Source organism: Malus sylvestris, chromosome 13, assembly GCF_916048215.2.
Source record: "Malus sylvestris chromosome 13, drMalSylv7.2, whole genome shotgun sequence".
NCBI classification, from domain to species: Eukaryota; Viridiplantae; Streptophyta; class Magnoliopsida; order Rosales; family Rosaceae; genus Malus; species Malus sylvestris.
In genome coordinates, this window is record NC_062272.1 from 11,098,452 (window position 1) to 11,118,808 (window position 20,357).

At 36.7% G+C, this 20,357-nt stretch overlaps 2 protein-coding genes and 2 pseudogenes across 2 annotated transcripts; all 4 read right to left on the bottom strand.

Moving 5' to 3' along the window:
• Positions 1–3,001: 3,001 nt before the first annotated feature.
• Positions 3,002–6,598, bottom strand: LOC126597293 (galactokinase-like). The gene is made up of 13 exons (XM_050264073.1): positions 6,230–6,598; positions 5,966–6,150; positions 5,813–5,859; positions 5,562–5,653; positions 5,313–5,395; positions 5,164–5,232; positions 4,897–5,082; positions 4,631–4,765; positions 4,367–4,501; positions 4,192–4,262; positions 3,755–3,832; positions 3,433–3,574; positions 3,002–3,338 (listed from the first exon to the last, which is right to left on the bottom strand). Exons 1-13 carry the CDS (start codon positions 6,399–6,401, stop codon positions 3,228–3,230), a joined length of 1,506 nt encoding a protein of 501 aa, XP_050120030.1. The 5' UTR covers positions 6,402–6,598; the 3' UTR covers positions 3,002–3,227.
• A 1,324-nt stretch (positions 6,599–7,922) lies between these two features.
• Positions 7,923–11,168, bottom strand: LOC126595238 (GPN-loop GTPase QQT2-like; annotated as a pseudogene).
• Positions 11,169–11,231: 63 nt separating this feature from the next.
• Positions 11,232–12,318, bottom strand: LOC126597396 (cell wall / vacuolar inhibitor of fructosidase 1-like). Its single transcript, XM_050264192.1, has one exon. The coding sequence runs from the start codon at positions 12,068–12,070 to the stop codon at positions 11,435–11,437; it is 636 nt and encodes a 211-aa protein (XP_050120149.1). The 5' UTR covers positions 12,071–12,318; the 3' UTR covers positions 11,232–11,434.
• Positions 12,319–13,311: 993 nt separating this feature from the next.
• On the bottom strand, positions 13,312–14,217 carry LOC126595239 (cell wall / vacuolar inhibitor of fructosidase 1-like; annotated as a pseudogene).
• Between the last annotated feature and the right edge of the window lie 6,140 nt (positions 14,218–20,357).

Here is a 20,357-nt window from a genome sequence, read left to right on the forward strand (position 1 = left end):
GCCCAGGACCTCCACGTGAATTAAAAATGGTGACATGAATTTAATAAAATGGATTTTGATGCTTCGTTGGTAGGGGACTTCTCTTGACCCCACCCATGTTTTCTTATTTTATCATTTTATTTGGTAAATTATATGAAGTTGATTTGTTGATAATTGAGTTTATGTGCCATCGTTTTAACATTGAGGACCCATTAGTAAAGATTTGACACGTTCATATGGGTATCGTGCTCCCCCGGTGTAGAGAAATGGTTTATTGTAACATAAACATAAGTGGTACATCATGTATTTTTATACGAGCGGTGAAAATTTTTATTTTTTAAATTATTAACTTTTTAACATACATATCTCATTATTTGTATAGTAATATGTGATATACCACCTCGAGTGCCAGTTACACTGAAAAATCTATCTCTTATGTATGGTGCATGCATCCTTTGGGCAGGTAATGAGAAAATCTTTTATATTATACTATAATTATGAGTTTAATCATCTAAAATACAGGTCTAATTTGTGTATGATCATAAGTTTATTTTTCTTATGATATAATTAATCACGTGATGAGAGAAAATATATTTTTTGAGACGTGATAAAGGAAGAATTTAGGAGGGGGAAATGGGAAACTTGGGAGGGGAGAAAGGGGTCGAGATGAGTTTATTTCTCAACTTCAATCATACTCCTAAGTGTAAATGTACACAACTAATTAAGCTTATAAATTTCTCATCAGTTCCTAACTTTGTTCCAAAACAACTTATATATGTAGTGGTTGATTATAAGTTTTGTACAAGCTGCTTTTTTCCAAAGTGCTTTTGTTGTAGCAGTTGATAATTTTGCTTCTCCAAGAAAGCACAGGAACTTAAACTTGATATTATGATATGGAAAGGTTAAGAATAAAATGGTTGTCGTCCTCTTCCTCTTATTATTTTTTTCTTTTCTTTTTTTCTGAGTTTTGATATTTTTTGGGTCTAGCCCCTACGGAGTCAAAGGGACCACGCAAGATTCTGTTAGAACTGCACAATCAATGGTACATATGTGTCAGGGCCTCTGAGGATGACACGTAACGAGTTAGGCACGTTCGCTTGTCATCAAAGTTTGGTCCATTCTTTGCTCTTGGAAGTACAAATGGAAAAAGATCCTCACTAGATTATTTTTCTAGGATTCTTAGAATTTCATGATCATAATTGTTCATATATTCTGCGGTAAAAAATTATTTTAAAATTTAAAATTTATTATAAATAGTACATAACGAAAATTCTTTGCACAATATATGATGACCGATCACAATCATTGAATCCTTAAGATCCTCAAGAACATGATTCGGCGGTAAAAATAATATAGAGTATTGAGTTGGCAATACAAGACAAGTTATGCGGTTTTTTTTTTTGGAAGTGGGTCAAATTCATTACCAAACACAAAGGAATAGTACAAGGTCCAAAGATACAAAAGCATAAACAAACAAAACAAAAGACCCAACAAATAGTAAAGGCCCAAACTCTAAAACAACAACATAAACCCAAGGCTTCCCTTGCTACGCCCGCCACCGAGCATCCCTACCAGCACAAACCCTCGCCACCAACCAATCGATGTTGTGCCGTTGCAACATCCAACCACGAGCACCTGTCCGAACACATCCACATAGACGAGAACCAAGAACCATGTAAAGGAAGCATGTGGGATTCCACGAGCAACACTGCCAACAAAGGCAGACAGTGAGAAGGTGGTGGTGTTGAACACCCGAGCCGGTGGGAACACCGGAACTCTACACACCATCTTGAAGTACCGCAACAAAAAGCGGTTATGAAGCAGCTGCAAATCGGAGCAAAGATGAACAAGGAGTAACGCCGATGGGGGTATGAAGAAATGGGCAGATCATAAAGGAGAGCAGGGGAAAAACAGCAACAAGGAAGACAACAGAACAAAGAAAGCACAACCACCGACCCCAGCAACAGCTAGGGTGGGCGGCATTGGAGTTGATCGAAAGTGGAACCCTCACACAAGCGGTGGTGAGAAATGTCTCTCAAGCAGAGAGAAAGTCTCTCACAAGGAGAGAAAGAAGATGACAAGTCATGCGTATTTTTTCGATTTGGATCAAATACTATAAAAACTTAAATTTGTTTTTTCTTAAGGTAAGATAACCCTACAATAATCCAGCTCATTTATTGATTATTTGTTTTATTCATACAATGAGTTAGTCATACTCACGTGATTTATACAATTCGAACTTAAAACTTCGAATTTATAAGTTGAATTTAAAATCTCTCATTTGCAAGTAGAGGTAAAACAGACCGTAATGTTAGACGTTAATGTCATGTTAACGCTTAACAAGTCATATAATTTTCCAAATTCACGTAATCAAATGATGTAGCAAGTTATTTTAAGTGAAAATGGTCCACAAGATGAAAGGCTAATTTGGAATTCTTGTGGGTTTTTTTCAAAACTGCTTCTACTGTGTTGTGAGAAGAGACATGTAAATATTTGGTAAACTATAATGCTAAAAGTGCTTTTAGCAAAAAAAGAGACTAGAGTAGGATTGTCAATATAAAAGTTTACTAATTGGTAATGTTCGCCAATCTCCTATAAAAAAATATTTTTTTAAGAAATATGGATAGAGCTGATTTTGCTTTCTGCTTTTTTAAACCATGATTTTATAAGAAAAAAAACCTTTTTTTAAAATTTATTTAGGAAGCACAAATTTAGCCTAACTTTTTCAAAAAGCTACTTTTAAAAAGAAATTAAACAATCCTAAAGCAGATTTTAAACTAATAAAACGCTGACACGTTTATTAATATGTAAACATTTGATGTCTCTAACATTACTCTTATCCAGTATGACTAGATTCGTGATAAAAAGAGTAACCCTCGTATGAACACCCATATGAACGCAGGTCAATACACATTCCATGGCCCATAAATATATCGAGTTTGGGCCTCTCACCCCAAGTCCAACTAGCTTGGACATATTTGTAACCTTACAAAGGAGGATGGGCCCATCAAGAAAAAAGGAGTAGGAAAACACAATTGAAAGTTTAACTGTTCAACTGTTATGACATCCTTTGACATTGGAAATTAATCAACTTCCAAACCTTGGAGAGAACTCTTAACTCTAATGGAACGCAGCAGGTTTATTACACTGAAACAGAAATTCATGTCGGTCTATCGACGTAAATTTACTAAAAACAGAGTACACTACAGTTCAAGCCGAAATCTAAAAGCACTGCACAATGACTCGGACTAAAACTTGAAGACAGCAGCACCGCTGGAGGGCTTGGACGCAAAAACATAGAGGCCGAGATCGTTGTTGTTGATGACGCCTCTGTCAATTCGTGACTGGTAAAAGCGTTCCTGATACACCACAAACGATATTTAGGTCCAGCAACTCAAACAAAATTGACAGCGGAGGGAGAGTACCATTAAGGATGTTAGGAGATGTGCAAACCTTTAAATTGAGGATGAATTGTGGGACAATACTATCTTTTACCAATGCAACTGCACAGCCACCCCATCCAGCTCCCGTAAGCCTTGCCCCAAGAGCACCATTCTCCCGACAAATATTTACAAGTTCTTCCAACTCCGGACAGCTGGTTGAGTGAAAAAGAACGATGGTAAAGATAAGAGTGACAAAAATTAGAAGATCTTCCAACACCGGACAATACCATGTCCCTACATTAAGCTCTTCGTGATGTGTTCAATTATTATTGCGAGAGCGTCAGTAGTGTGCATGTTTAAATTCAAGGGAGGTCGACAATATAAATTTGTACCTGCACTCGTACAACACACTGCAGCTGTAGTGGCTATCATTCATAAGATCACCAAGCCTCTTTAGCTTATCCTCATCACTGCAAAAACAGTTCCAGCGTTAGCATAAAATCTTTTATTTGTTCACACCATTAAGCGCTCCCCAAGCAACCCTATATAAATTTTCATGTTTACTAAGGAGAACATGTAGTTTGGTTTAGTAACGATATGCCAATTCCATTCTATATCTTAAACCATATTTACTTTTACTGCATGGGGAGGGGGAAAAGAGTTCATATGAACTAAGATAGGACACCACTGACTGGAGTAGCACATATGGTATCTCTCCGTACTTAATAAAGAGCGGTAAGTCTTGAGTTTAACCCCTGAGAGGGGTAGGAGGGGAAGGATATCCCCTTCTTGTAACCAACAGATTGCACTTCCACAACTATATACGCACCTTACTGTTGATGATACGGCATCCTTGAAAGCATATACCCGCTTGGCTTCAGAATACACATGGGCGGCCCTCTGGTAGACAATAGTTTTTCAACATTAAAACAAAATTTCCAAATTCAAAGAAAAATCCAACACAATTAGCAATGACACAAGATAGCTAACAACCAAGGAAGTACCTGGGATAACTTGAAGTGCTTTGCAGCTTTCAAAACATCCAAAGAAGACGGAGAATCTCTCAAGATAGAGGGTAAGCTCTCCCCAATGATTTTCTCTATTTCCCCAGCTGTATAAGGTTCTTCTTTTAAATTCTCCTGTAGCAAAGACAAAGTGTTATTTAATTGATATAGATAGGGAAGCGATTAATATTAACCTAAAATGAAAATAATCAAATGTATAAAACGTTGATCGACAAAATGTTGGCAGGAAACGATTAAAACTACCTTTACAGCCATGACCGGATCTGAAGACTCACGAGTACTAGCAAATGACATGCACAAGCCTTCAACATCAGAAAGAGTTTTGACATTTGAAATTGCCTCTTGCGGTTTCATCCCCAACTTTATACCAAGCACAATCTAAAAAAATTTCCAAGCCCACGTTGTGAGTACATAATATTTCCGACTATAAAATTACTAAACCCTTCTCAGGTTGATACTTATCCCCTGCATTAGTAGCTCGGAAATTGGATTTAGGATTCGAAACTTACAGCAGCCAGGCGACACTCAACAACTCGGTTATTGTAATTTGTGGCAGCAGTTACTGCTTTCTGAGAATCTGCCAAAGAATGGGCCACAACAAAAGTTCCACCAGCCGGAAGTTGCACATCAGTAGCACGAATTGGGTTGAAATCAATAAGTTCTGCAAACCCAGGCTTGGCCATCACCGAGATTGCCTGCAATTTAAACCAATATCAGGACAAACAGGCAGTTGGCTATCAAACTCAAATTAATCAGGAATGAGAAAATAATCGGACCTGATCCATTCCACCAGATTGTGTGCCAATGTGTCGCTCACACTCGCACGTAAGTTGGGCAATTTCTTTCTGCTCACAATAAGGAATGTCAGCATTTGAAACTTATCTATACAATCTGTAGATCACCGGAACACAGACATATAATATACCTTGGGGAAATTCAAACCAAAAGCAGCCATTATCGCAATCGTAGAAGCACAAACTAATGCAGCAGAGCTAGATAGTCCAGAGCCTAAACGAAACAACAAAAAAATCAATAAGTAGCGTCTCGGATTTTACTCCACCATATGATAAACTAGTTGCCTCTGTACTTATAAATAGTTAATACCAAACTAATTAACCTTAAAATTGACAACATTAAGGTTGTTTTATTTGATATTAATTGGTGGGAACTACACCTGTAGGAACTGTTCCATCAATAACAACATCAAGTCCAACTGGTCCAACATTTTCTCCCTTGGATTTGGCAAACTCATAAAAACCTTTGTACCTGAACAACAACATAATCCATCACTTTCTGCCGTACATCAGAAATCCATAGTTTTAACGTTTGACTATCCAAATGTTTCATCATCAAACAAAAAGAAACAAAAAAAAAATCTAAAATTTAGTCAACATACAGATCAAAGCATGGATTTTTATGTCTTACCCACAAATGAAATAATGCCCCCATTTGTGATTCTTCAAGTCAATTTCCTTCAACCAAAAAAAAAGTCAAAAACTTTGACCGAAATTGAACTCAGATAGCAACTGGATAACGTTGTAGTTAAACGAATGATGATCAAGTCAAACAATTTGGTACCTGGGTCGGGTCGGCGGGGTAAGTACAAATTTGGTACTTGTCGTTGACATTGGCAATTCTGAGAACTTTCTCGGCGTCTCCGTCGTCGTGCTTCCGAATTGCGACAATGGTGTCCTGTCGTATGGCCATCGGCAGCACCGAGTAGCCCTCGTAGTCTATGTGCTCTCCGACCAAGTTCACCCTCCCTGTCCGATCACAAATTCAAACACGAGCACAAAATCGAAACTTGAAAAATCCCAGAGAGAGAGAGAGAGAGGGACCCACCTGGAGAGCGAGCGAAGAGTTGAGGGGGGTGACCGAAAACCTGCTGGAACTTGGACTTCAGGCGGTTGAATCGGAGCTGGGCCTCGTCGAGTTGGGAGGAGTTGCCGTAGACGGCGTCGAGGGTGTCGTGGATTGGGATCGGAAGTTCTTCGTGTTTTGCCATTTGTACCATCTGCTGGATTAACTGAACCCTCTGCAACTACTTAAAAGAAAACTCAAAGCCCCCGTGACGGTGACGTTGACGCAAGCGAACAAAATCTGATCTTCTTCAATTATTGTCGAATCCTAAATAATTAGACAATAATTTAGGACACTGTTTCGATAAAGAAATTAGAGGAGTCGGAGGAGAGAGTTTTGTAAATTAAACAGCAAATTAAGGAAGAACATATATATTTTTTTTTACGAGAATTAAGGAAGGAGAACATCCTAGTAGGATTAAGATTCCGATAAACCTCTTTCTATCTACTTTCTATCCACTTCGTTTTTACCTTTACAACGGATTTTACAGCGGGAATCCGAGACGTGGTAGGTAGTTACGTTCGACGTTGGATAATTCGAATTCAGATACAGGAGTGTGCGTTGTCGTTTTGGATTCGTTTACTCGTTTTCTGAATTTATTTAGATTTTTTTTTTATATTTTATTTTGCAGTTACAGACTTACAGTTACAGTACGTGGGTTAAGTGTAACTGCTGCCGGTATGCTTTGTGGGCGGTGAGGCACGGGCAGTGCGGTGGCGCAGAGGAGTGGCGGGCAAAAAACAACTGTGATGATAATAATTAAACGTAAATATAGTTGGTGGAACTAATGAATTATCTGATTCGTAAAGTTAAATGCATATGATAATATAGTCTTTTAAATTCCATTTATTTCGATCGCATTCCAAGTTTGATTAGATGTTTATCTACCATTGATAAACAAGTTAGATCCAATAATCTGTATACGATCTCATGTTAATTTGTTTACAAAGTTGCGAGTCTGCAAGTTAGCTAAATGCATTTGATAAGAGTAACTATATAACATATTTTAAATGTATCTCTAACTGGATAAATTGTTAATAACGCATTTATTACATTAATCATATTAATCTTTTTTTTTAGTACAATAGACGTGGAACACAAAATTAACTACAACGTGAGACGGAAGAGGAATTTGAGGTTGAATGCATAAAAGGATAGGTAACACACTGCTCTACCTAACTTGATTAAACTTATGTTCACTAATCCAATCACGTAGTGGCTAGAAGCTAAGGAGAATAAATTCCGAAGTTTTCTTCTTTTTTTTTTCATGAGGTTGGGTGGTGGACCTGGTGGTCTAGGTCATCCACCTTCGCTTTCATGATATTCCAGAATAAAAATTTGATGTTGATAAGTACTGACGCGACCATTAGTTGGTCAAGATAACTAGTAAGCTTCTCTTTTGTTTGCCAGTCTCTTTTTTACTTGTAATTAAACGTTTAGGAGGAAATTACTTACTCTTATCATTAGCTTTGCAACCTCGAATTGGAATGACTAATGCGTTGCACCTAATTGTCAGCTGCTACATGTATGAATTTACGTAAAAATTTATAAATTTCATATTAACAAGACTGCTAGCAGTAGCACTCAAACTTAATAGGACGACACACAAGCCTTTTTTTTTTTTTTTTTTTCTGGTTAAGAATATATCGGAAAACTACGATTCATAATCCATCCAATCACGTAGATCAAATTACTCTAATCTTCATCGATGCCCGCCCCGAGTGATATCTTCCAAGCCCCTTTTGGTAACTAGTGAGTTAATACTTAACGAAGCATCACTAAAATGCAAATGTGCCGACTTATTCATCTTCATCGTCCTCATCCATCATGGCTTTGCCCCTCTTATTTTGTCCTTCAAACCAGTGCTCACGACCACAGTTTCTCCCCCAGACTTCTCCATATCCTTCCTCAACTTCTCCATGTTCTCCTTTCTGTGTTCCTCCTCTAAACGTTGCTTCTCCGCCGGTCTCTTGTCCAGATCAACCCTACAAAAGCAACAAGAAGCAGAAAATTGTGAAGACTAGATCAAGTATACACATCCCTATTCAGTAGCATTTCAATATATATAAGTTTGTTGGAATTCAGGCATTACTTATAGCTTTCCATGTACTCTTCAGCACTTGCTTCAACGGCTTTAAAGAAATCCTTCATTCCAGCACCAGAAACCGAAGACACTCCAACAGACCGCAAGTTTTTATAGAATTCATCCAACACAAGGAAGAGGCTCTGAGCTAAATTTGAAGAGTATGAACTATATCTCTACTCACTGCTGCTTGAAATGTCTCAAAATCTTTCATCCACTGCATAAACAGCAGTTTTCAAGACAACGGATATAAAGGAAAAACCTCAAAGTGCGTATTACATATTGGAGTTTACAGTGAAAAGGGGAAAATTATAAAACTCAAGATAAGGGTAAAACTGCTGCATTTTGAGTCCGTGACCGTAATTTAGATGATCACAATCAAAATGGTTAGGAAGTATATTCAACGACGTGTGTGTATGTCAGCAAAGTGCTAATGAAAATGTGTGTCGGCCTGTGCCTGCATTCACACACATATTACAATTTATAAAGGCATACCTCCAAACAAACTGATGTTGAGCAACGTCAATCTTGTTGAATGCAAACCAATATTTTATACGCGAGACATGTTTTAGATATCCTCGCTTAGGCGGAAGCCTTAAGACATGAGACAAAGTTTGACATGATCTAAATTTTTTAATATTTAATATATACATATACTTGTGTGTGTAATATATAGTACTTTAAATATCCTTTGTCATTCAAAATTGCACAAGACAAACAATTTTAACTCACAAGCATACAAACAAAAAGGAAATCACTCATCCAAATGTGGTCCACGTACATCAAAAAATAATAAAATGATAATTCCTCGTTAATATCTACTCATTTTACAACATTAATATGATCCATATACATGACCCACTTATTCTTTTTCCCTCCATGCACTCTCACTTTCCCTCTTCTCCCTCTCTCTCTCTCTCTCTCTCTCTCTCTCTCTCTCTCTCTCTCTCTCATATCCATTAATTTGAACATTAAAATAGTCAAACATACATCCCCACCCACTGTTTCACTCGGTACACTCTCCCTCACTTTCCCTCTTCTTTCTCACTCTCCCTCACTCTCACTTTCCTTTTTGCTGGGTGGTGGCGGTCCTGCTCAGTTGGTAGTGTCGCACGAAGAAGAGAAAGGAGGGTTTCAGTGTTTCACACAGAAGAAGAAGAATGTGGGGTTGTCGAGGACTTGAGTGTCGAATAAAGAAGGCTGTGGAGAAGTTTTATATAAAAAAAGGCACAGAATGACCTAAGGCACGCCTCAACTACCTAGGTGCGCATCAACCACGTCTAAATGTTTCGCCTTCTCCCACTGAGCAGAGGCGTTTTCACCCCAGCTCCGCCTCCAAAGCCGCCTAGATGCGCCTTGGGGCGTGTTTTTTTAAAACATCGCAAACACAAAAGGCAACCATGTCTTGTAAAGAATACCACAAGCATACAGCATATTACTCATGAAAGTACCTGGGCTAGCTGAACGAGGTGTATGTACCACGTAAGCGATTACAGTAGGAAATGTGGATGCAAATGCTTCTGTGATGATAGCACCAGAGACGGATCAAGAGAATATCTCAATCTGACCGGGAGTATCCACGTATACGAGAACATAATCAAGTTGATGCGCTCACTTCCCAATGACTGAGACAACCTGAAATTGGAGATTATCATGATAGGTTTGTTCTGAATAAAGTGGGGAAAACAAAGAAGGATACAACACAAAGCATGAGCGACAATAACCACATTGAGAGAGCTTAGTCAAGTGGATCAAGCCAAAATTGCCATGCATTTGGAAACAAATTGAACGTATAGAATCAGTACTCGTAATAATTAATCCGATACATTAAGCACCAGCAGAATGAAATGATCAAGGTACAGATTCACAGGCAAGCGTCCCCTCATTTGGTCCAAGATTGATCTGTTTCATCACTTCCTTGTACCGAACGGTATCCCTTATGTCAATATTTGCATCAAACGGTAAAGTCATCACAGCTGAGTCGAGGTTCATCACATAGCCACGAATGTGAGATTCGTAAGTGTGTGAAACCAACTGCTGCATAAAGGTTGTTTTACCACTTCCTAATCAAAATCCACACCACATTTCAATCATCAATGAAATGAATCAAGTAGAACAACCACATTGCTACAATAAACAAAGAAAACCCGATTAAATTCAATGAAATTACTTGCCATGTCCACAACAAATATAATAACAGGTTTTCTCTTGAAATTGTCCCGGACTACCTTGACGATGATTCCTCAACTTGCATTTTCTTCATCGAGTTAGTAAGTTTCTAGTCTTCTTTGCCCTTATTCTTCAGAACAAAATCAATCAAATCCCAACTTAATCCAAAAAATAAATGCCCAATTTAATCAAACAAGTTATAGAACAACGATTCAATACAAAAACTTTAATAAAAAAACCCCGAATAAGTTTGTAAAGATGGATTGTGACTTTGAATTAGTGACTCATGTTTTTAAAGATTCTCCAAAGAGCATCTCCAACAATGAAGTTCAATTTTTGCTAAAATAGCTTATGATTACAAAAGTTAAAATAGCTAGCTAATTTTATTTTATTTTGAATATAGAAAAATCCCATCACACATTGATGACAGATTAATTTAACTCTTCATGTGATCCACTATCACCTGAAGCGAAAACATACATTTTGACCTCCAAATCAAATAGTGTGTGATAATCTTTTAGGAGTTTCAATATCATCTTTAAATCCCAACAGTCATCACTCATGTATTTCCAATCACGCTCGCACATCTAATAAATCCCACCATACCCTTGGAGATGAAAATGTGATCATTGTTGTTCTCTTTTTGTCCCTTGACAGAGCAATACACATTTTCCCAAATGCAACCCCCCTTTTGTATTGTCGTTACATCCAAATAAGTTTGTGCAAAAAGGAGAAAAAATTGAGATGTAATTACATAGGAACAGGGAGTTTTCTAATTTGTGCGTGTATGGGAGATTTCACTCGTCTATATATATGCATATACTGAAGAATGATAAGATAAAACGGCAGCTTCTCAAACGAACGAGAATCAAATTTAGAATATAAAGCCAGAACAAATTATTGATTATCAAGGTAACATGATTTTTGTTCATATATCAAAGCAAAAGCCTAGCAATTGCTGCAGCTATACTGCTAAGGTCATGGACAACTTTGTTCTTATCGGTCAGAGGAGATTTGCTGGAAAATTCCTTTTCACATGCTTCAGTCGCATCGGCAGCGTCGTTCATGCCTTGCTCTGCAAACTTAGGGTTACCCAACTTAAAACCTTGACTTGCTTCTGGGACATCAGCAACCAGAATTGTATGGTAAAAGGTAGCGCAAGTTTTTAAACGTTGGTCACTAGGGCTTTGCTTAAGCAGCTCGTTGATTCTGTTCGCCGTGTCAGTTGCTTTATCCTTGGCTATGTCAACCGTTATGAACCCTAAGCTGGCCACGTCCGCTTTCACACTTCGAGGGTCCGATTTGAGAGAAGAGACGCAGAGATTGTAGTTTGGTGTTTTTTTGCAGGTTTGATCGATTAGATTGGCATCCATTGGAAAGATCACAGCTCTTCTGCAATGGCTTAGGGGAAGAAACACTAGAACTAGACAAATTAGTTGGATGAGACATGCTGAGTACCTCATTTTTCGCAAGACAAAAAATGTTTTCGGAAGTTTGTTGATGCTTATGTAAGAGTTGATGATGTTGAGAAACTGAAAGGTGCACACATATATGCTACTGTGTGACCTCATTTAGATAAGATTGTCCAGAGTTTAATTTGGATGCTTATCTCTAACTCAATCCTAGGCCGTTTGATTCGCATAAAGGAATTGATGAGAAATCAAGTGCGGAATTTGGTCGATGGTGTAAATGACAAGTGACCTCATTAAAATAATTAATGGTAAATGAATATACATCAAAATTGTTATATACGGATGGCTAGGAAGCCTTTAATGGAAGAGATTCTCATTTTTTCATAAAAATAGGGATTAGTTGTAAGATTCACACGACATCGAATTTTAACGATCTGAACCGTCTATTTTTCAAGTTGCACCTCATAGATCGTTCTTACAAAATATCAACCAAATCGAAAATATTTAAGACATATAAAAAAAGGTCGTACCCAGTGCACAAGGCTCCCGCTACATATAATTGGGTTAAAAAAATAATAAATACTTTGTTATATAGGAAACAATGAAATTTTATCTTGATAATTAAATAGACAAATGATTTTGGATTGAATTGAAGTTTTGTAAGAATGATCTATGAATCGAAACTTACAAACTAGACGGTTCAGATCGTTCAAGTTCAATGTGAAGTGAGCCCCATAACTAGTTCCCATTTTTTTTTTGAAAAAATGAAAATCTCTTTGCATAAAGTACCTGAGCATGGCTATTTATCTTTAAATTTAATACTAAGAGTTAATATTAAAATATTAAAGTGCATTAATTCATTTTTCGTCTGTAGTATCATATGGATCATATCAAATTTAATGGTAGATGATCATATATGATTTGTGTTAAAAGAGAATAAGTCGCAAATGTATACCAACAGTCATCAACCATGTATACTATCACTTAATATACACGTACTACAATCTAGTAATTAGTAAGTGAGAGGTTTTAAGTTCAAATAAATCAAATCTCATGAAAATTAATCTCATGGATTACAAGAGTTCGTACCAATTTATTCTTTATCTCTTAATGTAAAATATTAGTGTATAATAAAATATTGTTGTATGTTAAAGAGTTGGGTAGAATATAACTTTTTTATTTTTAGTACAATGATATATTTTTACACTAAAGGAATAAAACACTTGAGGAGTTCGGTTAAACTACACAATGGACAACATAATTTAGTATGGCAATGCTATAGTCCAACAAGTATAACAACATGAAGATTGGATGATAAGTAATTAAACTAAAATACTTATTGATTATCAAGTAACATGATTTTTTCAGAAATAAAACAACAAGACACATTAATTAATGTATCAAAGCAAAATTCTAGCAATTGCTACAACTATTTCACAAACATCATGGACAGCTTTGTTTTCATTAATTAGAGGAGATTTGCCAGAGAAACCCTCCTCACATGTTTGGGCCTCGCCGGCAGCGTTGTTCATGCCTTGTTCTGCAAACTTGGGGCTACCTATAAAAGCCTTAGCGGCTTCTGGGATATCAGCTTCCAGAATTGTTTTGTAAAAGTGAGTGCAAGAGTTCAAGGGGTCACTAGGGCTCTGCTTAAGTAGCTCGTTAATTTTCTTCGCAACGTCAGTTGCTTAAGTCTTGGCTATGTCAACCATTACGAGCCCTAAGACTGCAACGTCTGCTATCGCGCTTCGAGGGTCTGAGTTGAGAGAAGAGACGTAGAGATTGTAGTCTGGTGTTTTTTTGCAGGTTTGGTCAATGATATTGGCATCCATTGGGAAGATCACATCCCTGCTGCAATGGCTTAGGGGAAGAAAGACTACTAGAACTAGACAAACTAGTTGAATGAGACATGTTGAGTTTTTCATCTTGGCAAAGACAAAAGGGTTTAAGAAGTTTGTTGATGCTTATTTAAGAGAGTACATCTAGTAAGGTGTGTCAACACTAGCTTTGGAAGATGAAAGCTTAGAAATCTAAAGAGAGAGAGAGCTCGAAGAGAGAGAAAGAAAATCTGCAACAAACTTTTCTCATTACCATTAATGAATTATTACAAGGGTTTATTTCACTATAAGTACATGTCAGCATAACTAACTCAACTTATACAATCCAGTGACACATGTTATAATCCTGACCACTAATATATGCTAACATTCCTCCTCAATCTTATGTCTTAGTGGAACCAAGTATAAGATTGGAACAGTGTGTTGTAAACAAAGGAGAACATAAGCCTTTTGTGAAAATGTCTGCATATTGGTCTGTTAAAGAAACAAATTGCAAAGAAATGACACCTTGTTGAACTCTTTCTCTAACAAAATGACAATCCACCTCTATGTGTTTGGTTTTAAAGTGCAAGATAGGATTAGTAGCTAAAGCCATGGCTGAGATGTTGTCACTATGTAAGAATGGAGGAGAAGAAGTGTTAATATGAAGGTCTTTTAGAAGTTGTTGAAGCCAAACAATTTCAGCAGTGGTGGTTGCCATAGCCCTGTATTCAGCATCTGTAGAGGATCTGCTAATTGTGTGTTATTTCTTAGAACTCCATGAAACTGGATTGGAGCCTAAGAATACAACAAAACATGTAGTAGAACGCCTATCATTGGGATCACCAGCCCAATCAGCATCTGTGTATGCTTTTAAAACCAATGAACCAGGTCTAAAAGAAATGCCCCAGCCTAAAGTACCTCTGAGATGTTGTAAAATTCTCTTGACAGCAACATAATGAGATTCCAGAGGAAAATGCATAAATTGGCACACTTGATTCACAGAATAGGCAATGCCAGGTCTTGTAAAGGTTAGTATTATAGGGCTCCTACAATGCTCTTGTAATTTGTAGGATTCGAGTAACTAGGGCTACCATGGTTCAAGAGTTTTAGATTAAAATAACATTGTGTGATACAAGGCTTACATTATAGCATATCTATCTTTTGTAACAAATCTTGGACATACTTTGACTGGTGTACAAATAGCCTTTGAGACTGATAGTTAATTTCCAAGCCAAGAAAATAGTGTAAAATCCCCAAATCCTTCATGTCAAACTCTGTGGTTAACTGAGATATAATAGATTGAACACAAGTATCATTATCTCCAGTAAGGATGATATCATCCACATATAAAAGTAACATAACTATTTACCATCATGCTTGATAAACAATGAAAGATCGACATAAGATAATTTAATTTGAAAGTAAGAAAGTAGTGAACCTTTCATTCCAAGCTCTAGGAGCTTGTTTGAGACCATAAAGTGACATTTCTAATTTGCAAACATACTCTGGGTGGATCTTGTCAACAAAACCTTGGGGCTGGGACATATATACCTTTTCCTCAAGAAACCCATGTAAAAATGCATTCTTGACCTCAAGTTGCTTAAGTTTCAATCCCTGAGTTGCTGCTAAAGATAGTATGAGTCTCACAGTGGTTGGTTTCACCACTGGACTAAATGTTTCATAATAATCTAATCCAGCCTCTTGAGAAAATTCTTTGGCCACTAATCTAACCTTATATCTGGCAACCGACTCATCTGGATGTCTTTTGACCTTTTATATCCATTTACAACCCACCAGATTTTTATTTGCAAGCAATGGAACAAGTTGCCATGTGCGTTGCTGCACTAATGCATCCATTTCTTCCTGCATAGTTGTTTTCTACTGTGGAGACTTAGAAGCTGCAGTATAAGATGGTGGTTCTTTAATGGAATCAGAATGAACTGTAGTATAAAAGACCTACTTCTTCTTAGAGATACCAGATTTAGATTGTGTCTGCATTGGGTGTAAATTCTGAGACTGTAGTGGTACAAGTTATAACTCAGTGGCTTGAGAAGTAGTAGTATCTGGATGCAAGTCTGAACCCATGGAAAAATTTGAGACCGAACCCATTGATGAATCTAAACTCATGGAAGAATCTGAGGTTGAACTAGAGATGTAGGAGATGTGGAGACAAAATCACCTTGACTGAGAGTAGTGGATTGAGTAACATGACTGGTAGTGGGTGTGGATGTAGGTACAAAGACACTTGATAATGGAATTGGAACTATGGAATGATGCTCAAATGAATTTGTATAAGACACATATGTTGGTACAACTAAGGACAAAGATGAACTAGACTTTATGTGTTGTAGCTTAGTTGAACCAAGGAATTGACTTTCATCAAATAATACATGCCTTGACACAATTAATTTGTTATCTTTGACAGAGTAACAAATATAACCTTTGTACTGAGATGCATAACCTAAAAAAATGCAAACAATGGTCTAGGGATCAAGTTTGGTTGTTCTATGGGGTTTTAAAGATGGAAAACAAGCACAGCCAAACATTCGTAAGTGATCAAGTCTTGTAGCTGATTGATACAAAGTTTCAAAAGGATATCTCATTAGTAATGTAGAGGTTGGCATCCTATTTATGAGATAAGTGGCAGTAGCACATGCATGGTACCAAAACTTAAAAGGTAAAGAAGCTTGTTGCAATAAAGTAATTACAGTTTCTACAATATGCCTGTTTTTTCTCTCTGCTAACCTATTTTGCTCAGGGGTATAAGGCAAGATTTTTTATGTGTTATACCTTTCTCCCTAAGAAAAGATTGAAAAATGTCACCAATGTATTCCCCACCCCTAGCACTCTGTAGAATCTTAATGTGAGCAACAAAAGAGTTTAGTACAAAGGAATGAAATGGAACAAAGTGACCAAACACAACAGCTTTATTGGTTATTGGAAAAATCCATGTATACCTAGTACATTTGTCTATGAAAAAGACACAATATCTATACCTCTTAATTGACATACAAGTGCTGGCCCCCATACATCTGTATGTATTATTTCGAATGTAATTACAAAATTTGAAGCATGTAAAGGGAATGGAAGTTTGGTGAATTTGCCTTCTAAACAAGGAGCACAAGACTGAGGTTGTGAGTTACAATGATAAGGAATTGAAGACTTACTAAGTGTTGTGACCCATTTGACAATGCCACAATGTACAAGACACCTTTTGACCAATAAATGCTGCTGGTAAGGTCTTTTGTTGTTTGAGCACAGGTAGGGGATAAATTGGATGATTACTCAATCATTTAAACAATATTCTCTCAAGGACCTTGTCCTGTATACAGAGAGACAACTCATCAATGATACATCTAAAATTATTGTCTTTATAATTGATACATAGACAACAAGTGTTGTGACAATCGAGATACATGCAGTATAAAATTAAGTTTAAAATTGTGAGACATTTTAGGAAGGTTAGATTTGCCAATACGAGCAATGATCAAACCTTTACCACTAGCACCAGTGACAATATCTGTATTAGGATAAGGAGATGACATCTGAAGATTAGAAATATCTGAAGTCATATGATGAGTAGCTCCTGAGTCAAGAAGCCAATACTTTTGCTGAGGTGCAGATGGACTTGTATTAGCTCGAGCAGTCATATCAATAGAGGAATTAAATGGAGGAAGCACACTACTTGAATTCTGATAAGACATGCCAGATGGTTGACCATTTGAATTGATAAGTTGTTGTGAAGCCTGAGACTGTTGATGATAGGACTATGAGAATTGTTGTTGATAAGACTGTGGTGGCTGATAACTTTAATAAGACTATGATGGCTGATAACCTTGAGATGAAGAATTATTTATGTCAAAACAATTAGCAGCCGTATGTCCTACTCTATGACATATTTGACAGCCATGTTGAAAGCAATTGATAGTAGAATGTCCATTTTTGTCATAGAGTTTACATTTCTGCAATGGTTGATAACTCTGTGGAGATATCATTTGTTGTTGTCCTGGTGCTGAATAAGGTTGTGACTATGGTGAAAATTGATTTCCACCATATGAGAACTGTTATGGATACTGTCCTTGATTACTAGAAAAGAACTTCTTGCCTTTACCCTTTTGTTTGAAATTATTTCCTCTGAAATTATTGTATGTATCAGAACCACTTTGAGAGACAAAAGCCAATGGTCCAGGAAAAGGAAGTTGTTGAAACGGAGGAAAGGGTAGTTGTTGTTGTGGAAAAGGGTTGTGGAAATTGCATAGGTGAGAACTGAGGAACTTGCTGAAATTGCATATAGGGGAATAGGATAACAGAGGACTAGAAGTGTGTCTAAAATAGTCACCTGAGTCATTTCCAAAAGAATTTGCCTTTGTACCACAGGTATCACCAGTGTCATATGTAAAAGGAGAACTATGAGCCATCATAGCATACATTAGAGGAACTTGTTTAGTGACTTCATTCAATGAGTCTTCTTTAGCTTTCAATTGAGATCTCAGTTCCTTTAAAAACACCAAAGTTTCTCTTCCACGAATGATAGACTTGATAATGTTATATTCAGGAGGTAAACCCCGCAATGCAACAATAACAATGTCTTCATCAGAAATAACAACCCCAACAATAGCTAAATGATCCATAGCATCTTTAATCCTCTGAAGATATGCATCAATGGATTCATGTCATTTTCTAATATTTGAAGATCAATCTTCATCTGAACAATACTAGTCCTAGTTATATTTGCAAACCTTTCTCGAAGACTAGTCCACATTTCTTTAGAACTTTTGCAGCCAATAACACAGGACAACGCAGTAGTTGACAAAGTAGCAGTAATGAGTGTCATTAATGCCTTATCATGTATCTTCCAAACAGTATAGGCATCAAAATCCATCTCAGGCTTATCAGGACATGGAATGGAACCATCAAGAAACCCAAAAATGCCATTTTCATCAAGTAGTAACTCCATTTGGAAATTCCAAGTCACATAGTTAGAGTCATTAAGTTTGACAGTAACATTATTACCCATAGTAGGAATTAGAGACGAAATTGGCAATTGTGTAAGTGCTAATTGAGAAGAGGTAACCATTTTCAAAGAGAAAAATCACAATCCATGCAACGCAAATATAAAGAATTCACAAACGGAATCAATCCACAGACTACAGCAGAGTAGAACAATTCACACCACAAATTATGCTACAATTTTTTAATTAACAACAATTTCCAAGAGAACAAATTCCCAAAAGCTAGGGTTTCAGACAAGATTTTATCAAGAAATCAAGATCACAACAACAATATGTGAGATATGAGGATGAACAATATCACATTCCTGAAGCACAAAGATGAATGAGCACAGCCGAAAACCAGCTATGAAATGAAGAATCCCAAAAATTAGGGTTTGCGACGATAACTGACGAACGACAACACCGACAAACTTCAACCACAGACAACAACGATGAGCTTCAACACCAACAACGACGACAACAATCAGTATAGAGATACTAGTGATCGGAAGCAAAGGATCGTCAACCAATGGTGTTACCCGTGATTGGTGATGATACCATGTCAACACTAGCTCTGGAAGATGAAAACTTAGAAATCTAGAGAGATAGCTTGGAGAGAGAGAAAGAAAATCTGCAACAAACTTTTCTCATTACCATTAATGAATTATTACAAGGGTTTATTTCACTATAAATACATGTCAGCATAACTAACTCAACTTATACAATCCAGTGACACATGTCACAATCCTGACCACTAATATATGCTAACAAGGTGTGAACTTATTTATACAAGACTAGACAGAGTTGAATGGTTGTCTCCAACTCACTTCTAGGCCCCGTTTCATTATGTGGAAAGGAATTAATGGGAAATTACGGGTGAAATTTGGTAAATGGACGTAAATGGTAAGTGACCTAGCTAAAACAATAAATGATAAATGGATAGGTATCCAAAATGTTCTTTTGGTCACCAGGTCATCAAAAAATGTATAATTATTATTTTTGAATTTGATATTAAGGATTGAGATTAAAACATTAAAAGTGTGTTCATTCATTCTTCATCCTTGATATCAAATTCAATGTTTGGTGACCATGACAAAGAGATCATGACGCGAGTGCTAACTTTCTTTCGCAGATAACTTACCAAAAACGAGTAATCCTTTTTATTTATCATTGTACTTCTATATTTAAGAAAAATATTGAGGGATGAACTATACATACGATGTACCTACGATTTGATTCTAATATAGTCCAATACATATAAAGAAATCAAAATCCTGCCTAACATTCCATTTTTAATAAACCAATTTGATTTTACATTTTTTTTATGCAAAAAATCAGTTAATTTCATTAACAAAAAAGACTAGATGTTGCTACCATATTAACCATGCTTTCCTTACTTCGTCCTCAATTAAGTAGACATGAAGTTCAAATCTCTATTCGCGCTACGATCACACTGAAATATTACTAGTTGATGAGGCTGGTTAAACTTTATGTTGCTTCTTAACTTACTGTTTGGAATCACTTAGTACTGCAGTCTAGTGGTATTCCTCTTCACTTGTAAGTGAGATGTCTTATGTTCGATTTTCGCCAAAGACAAATCTGAACCACATTATTACTAGTTCATTGTCAATCTCA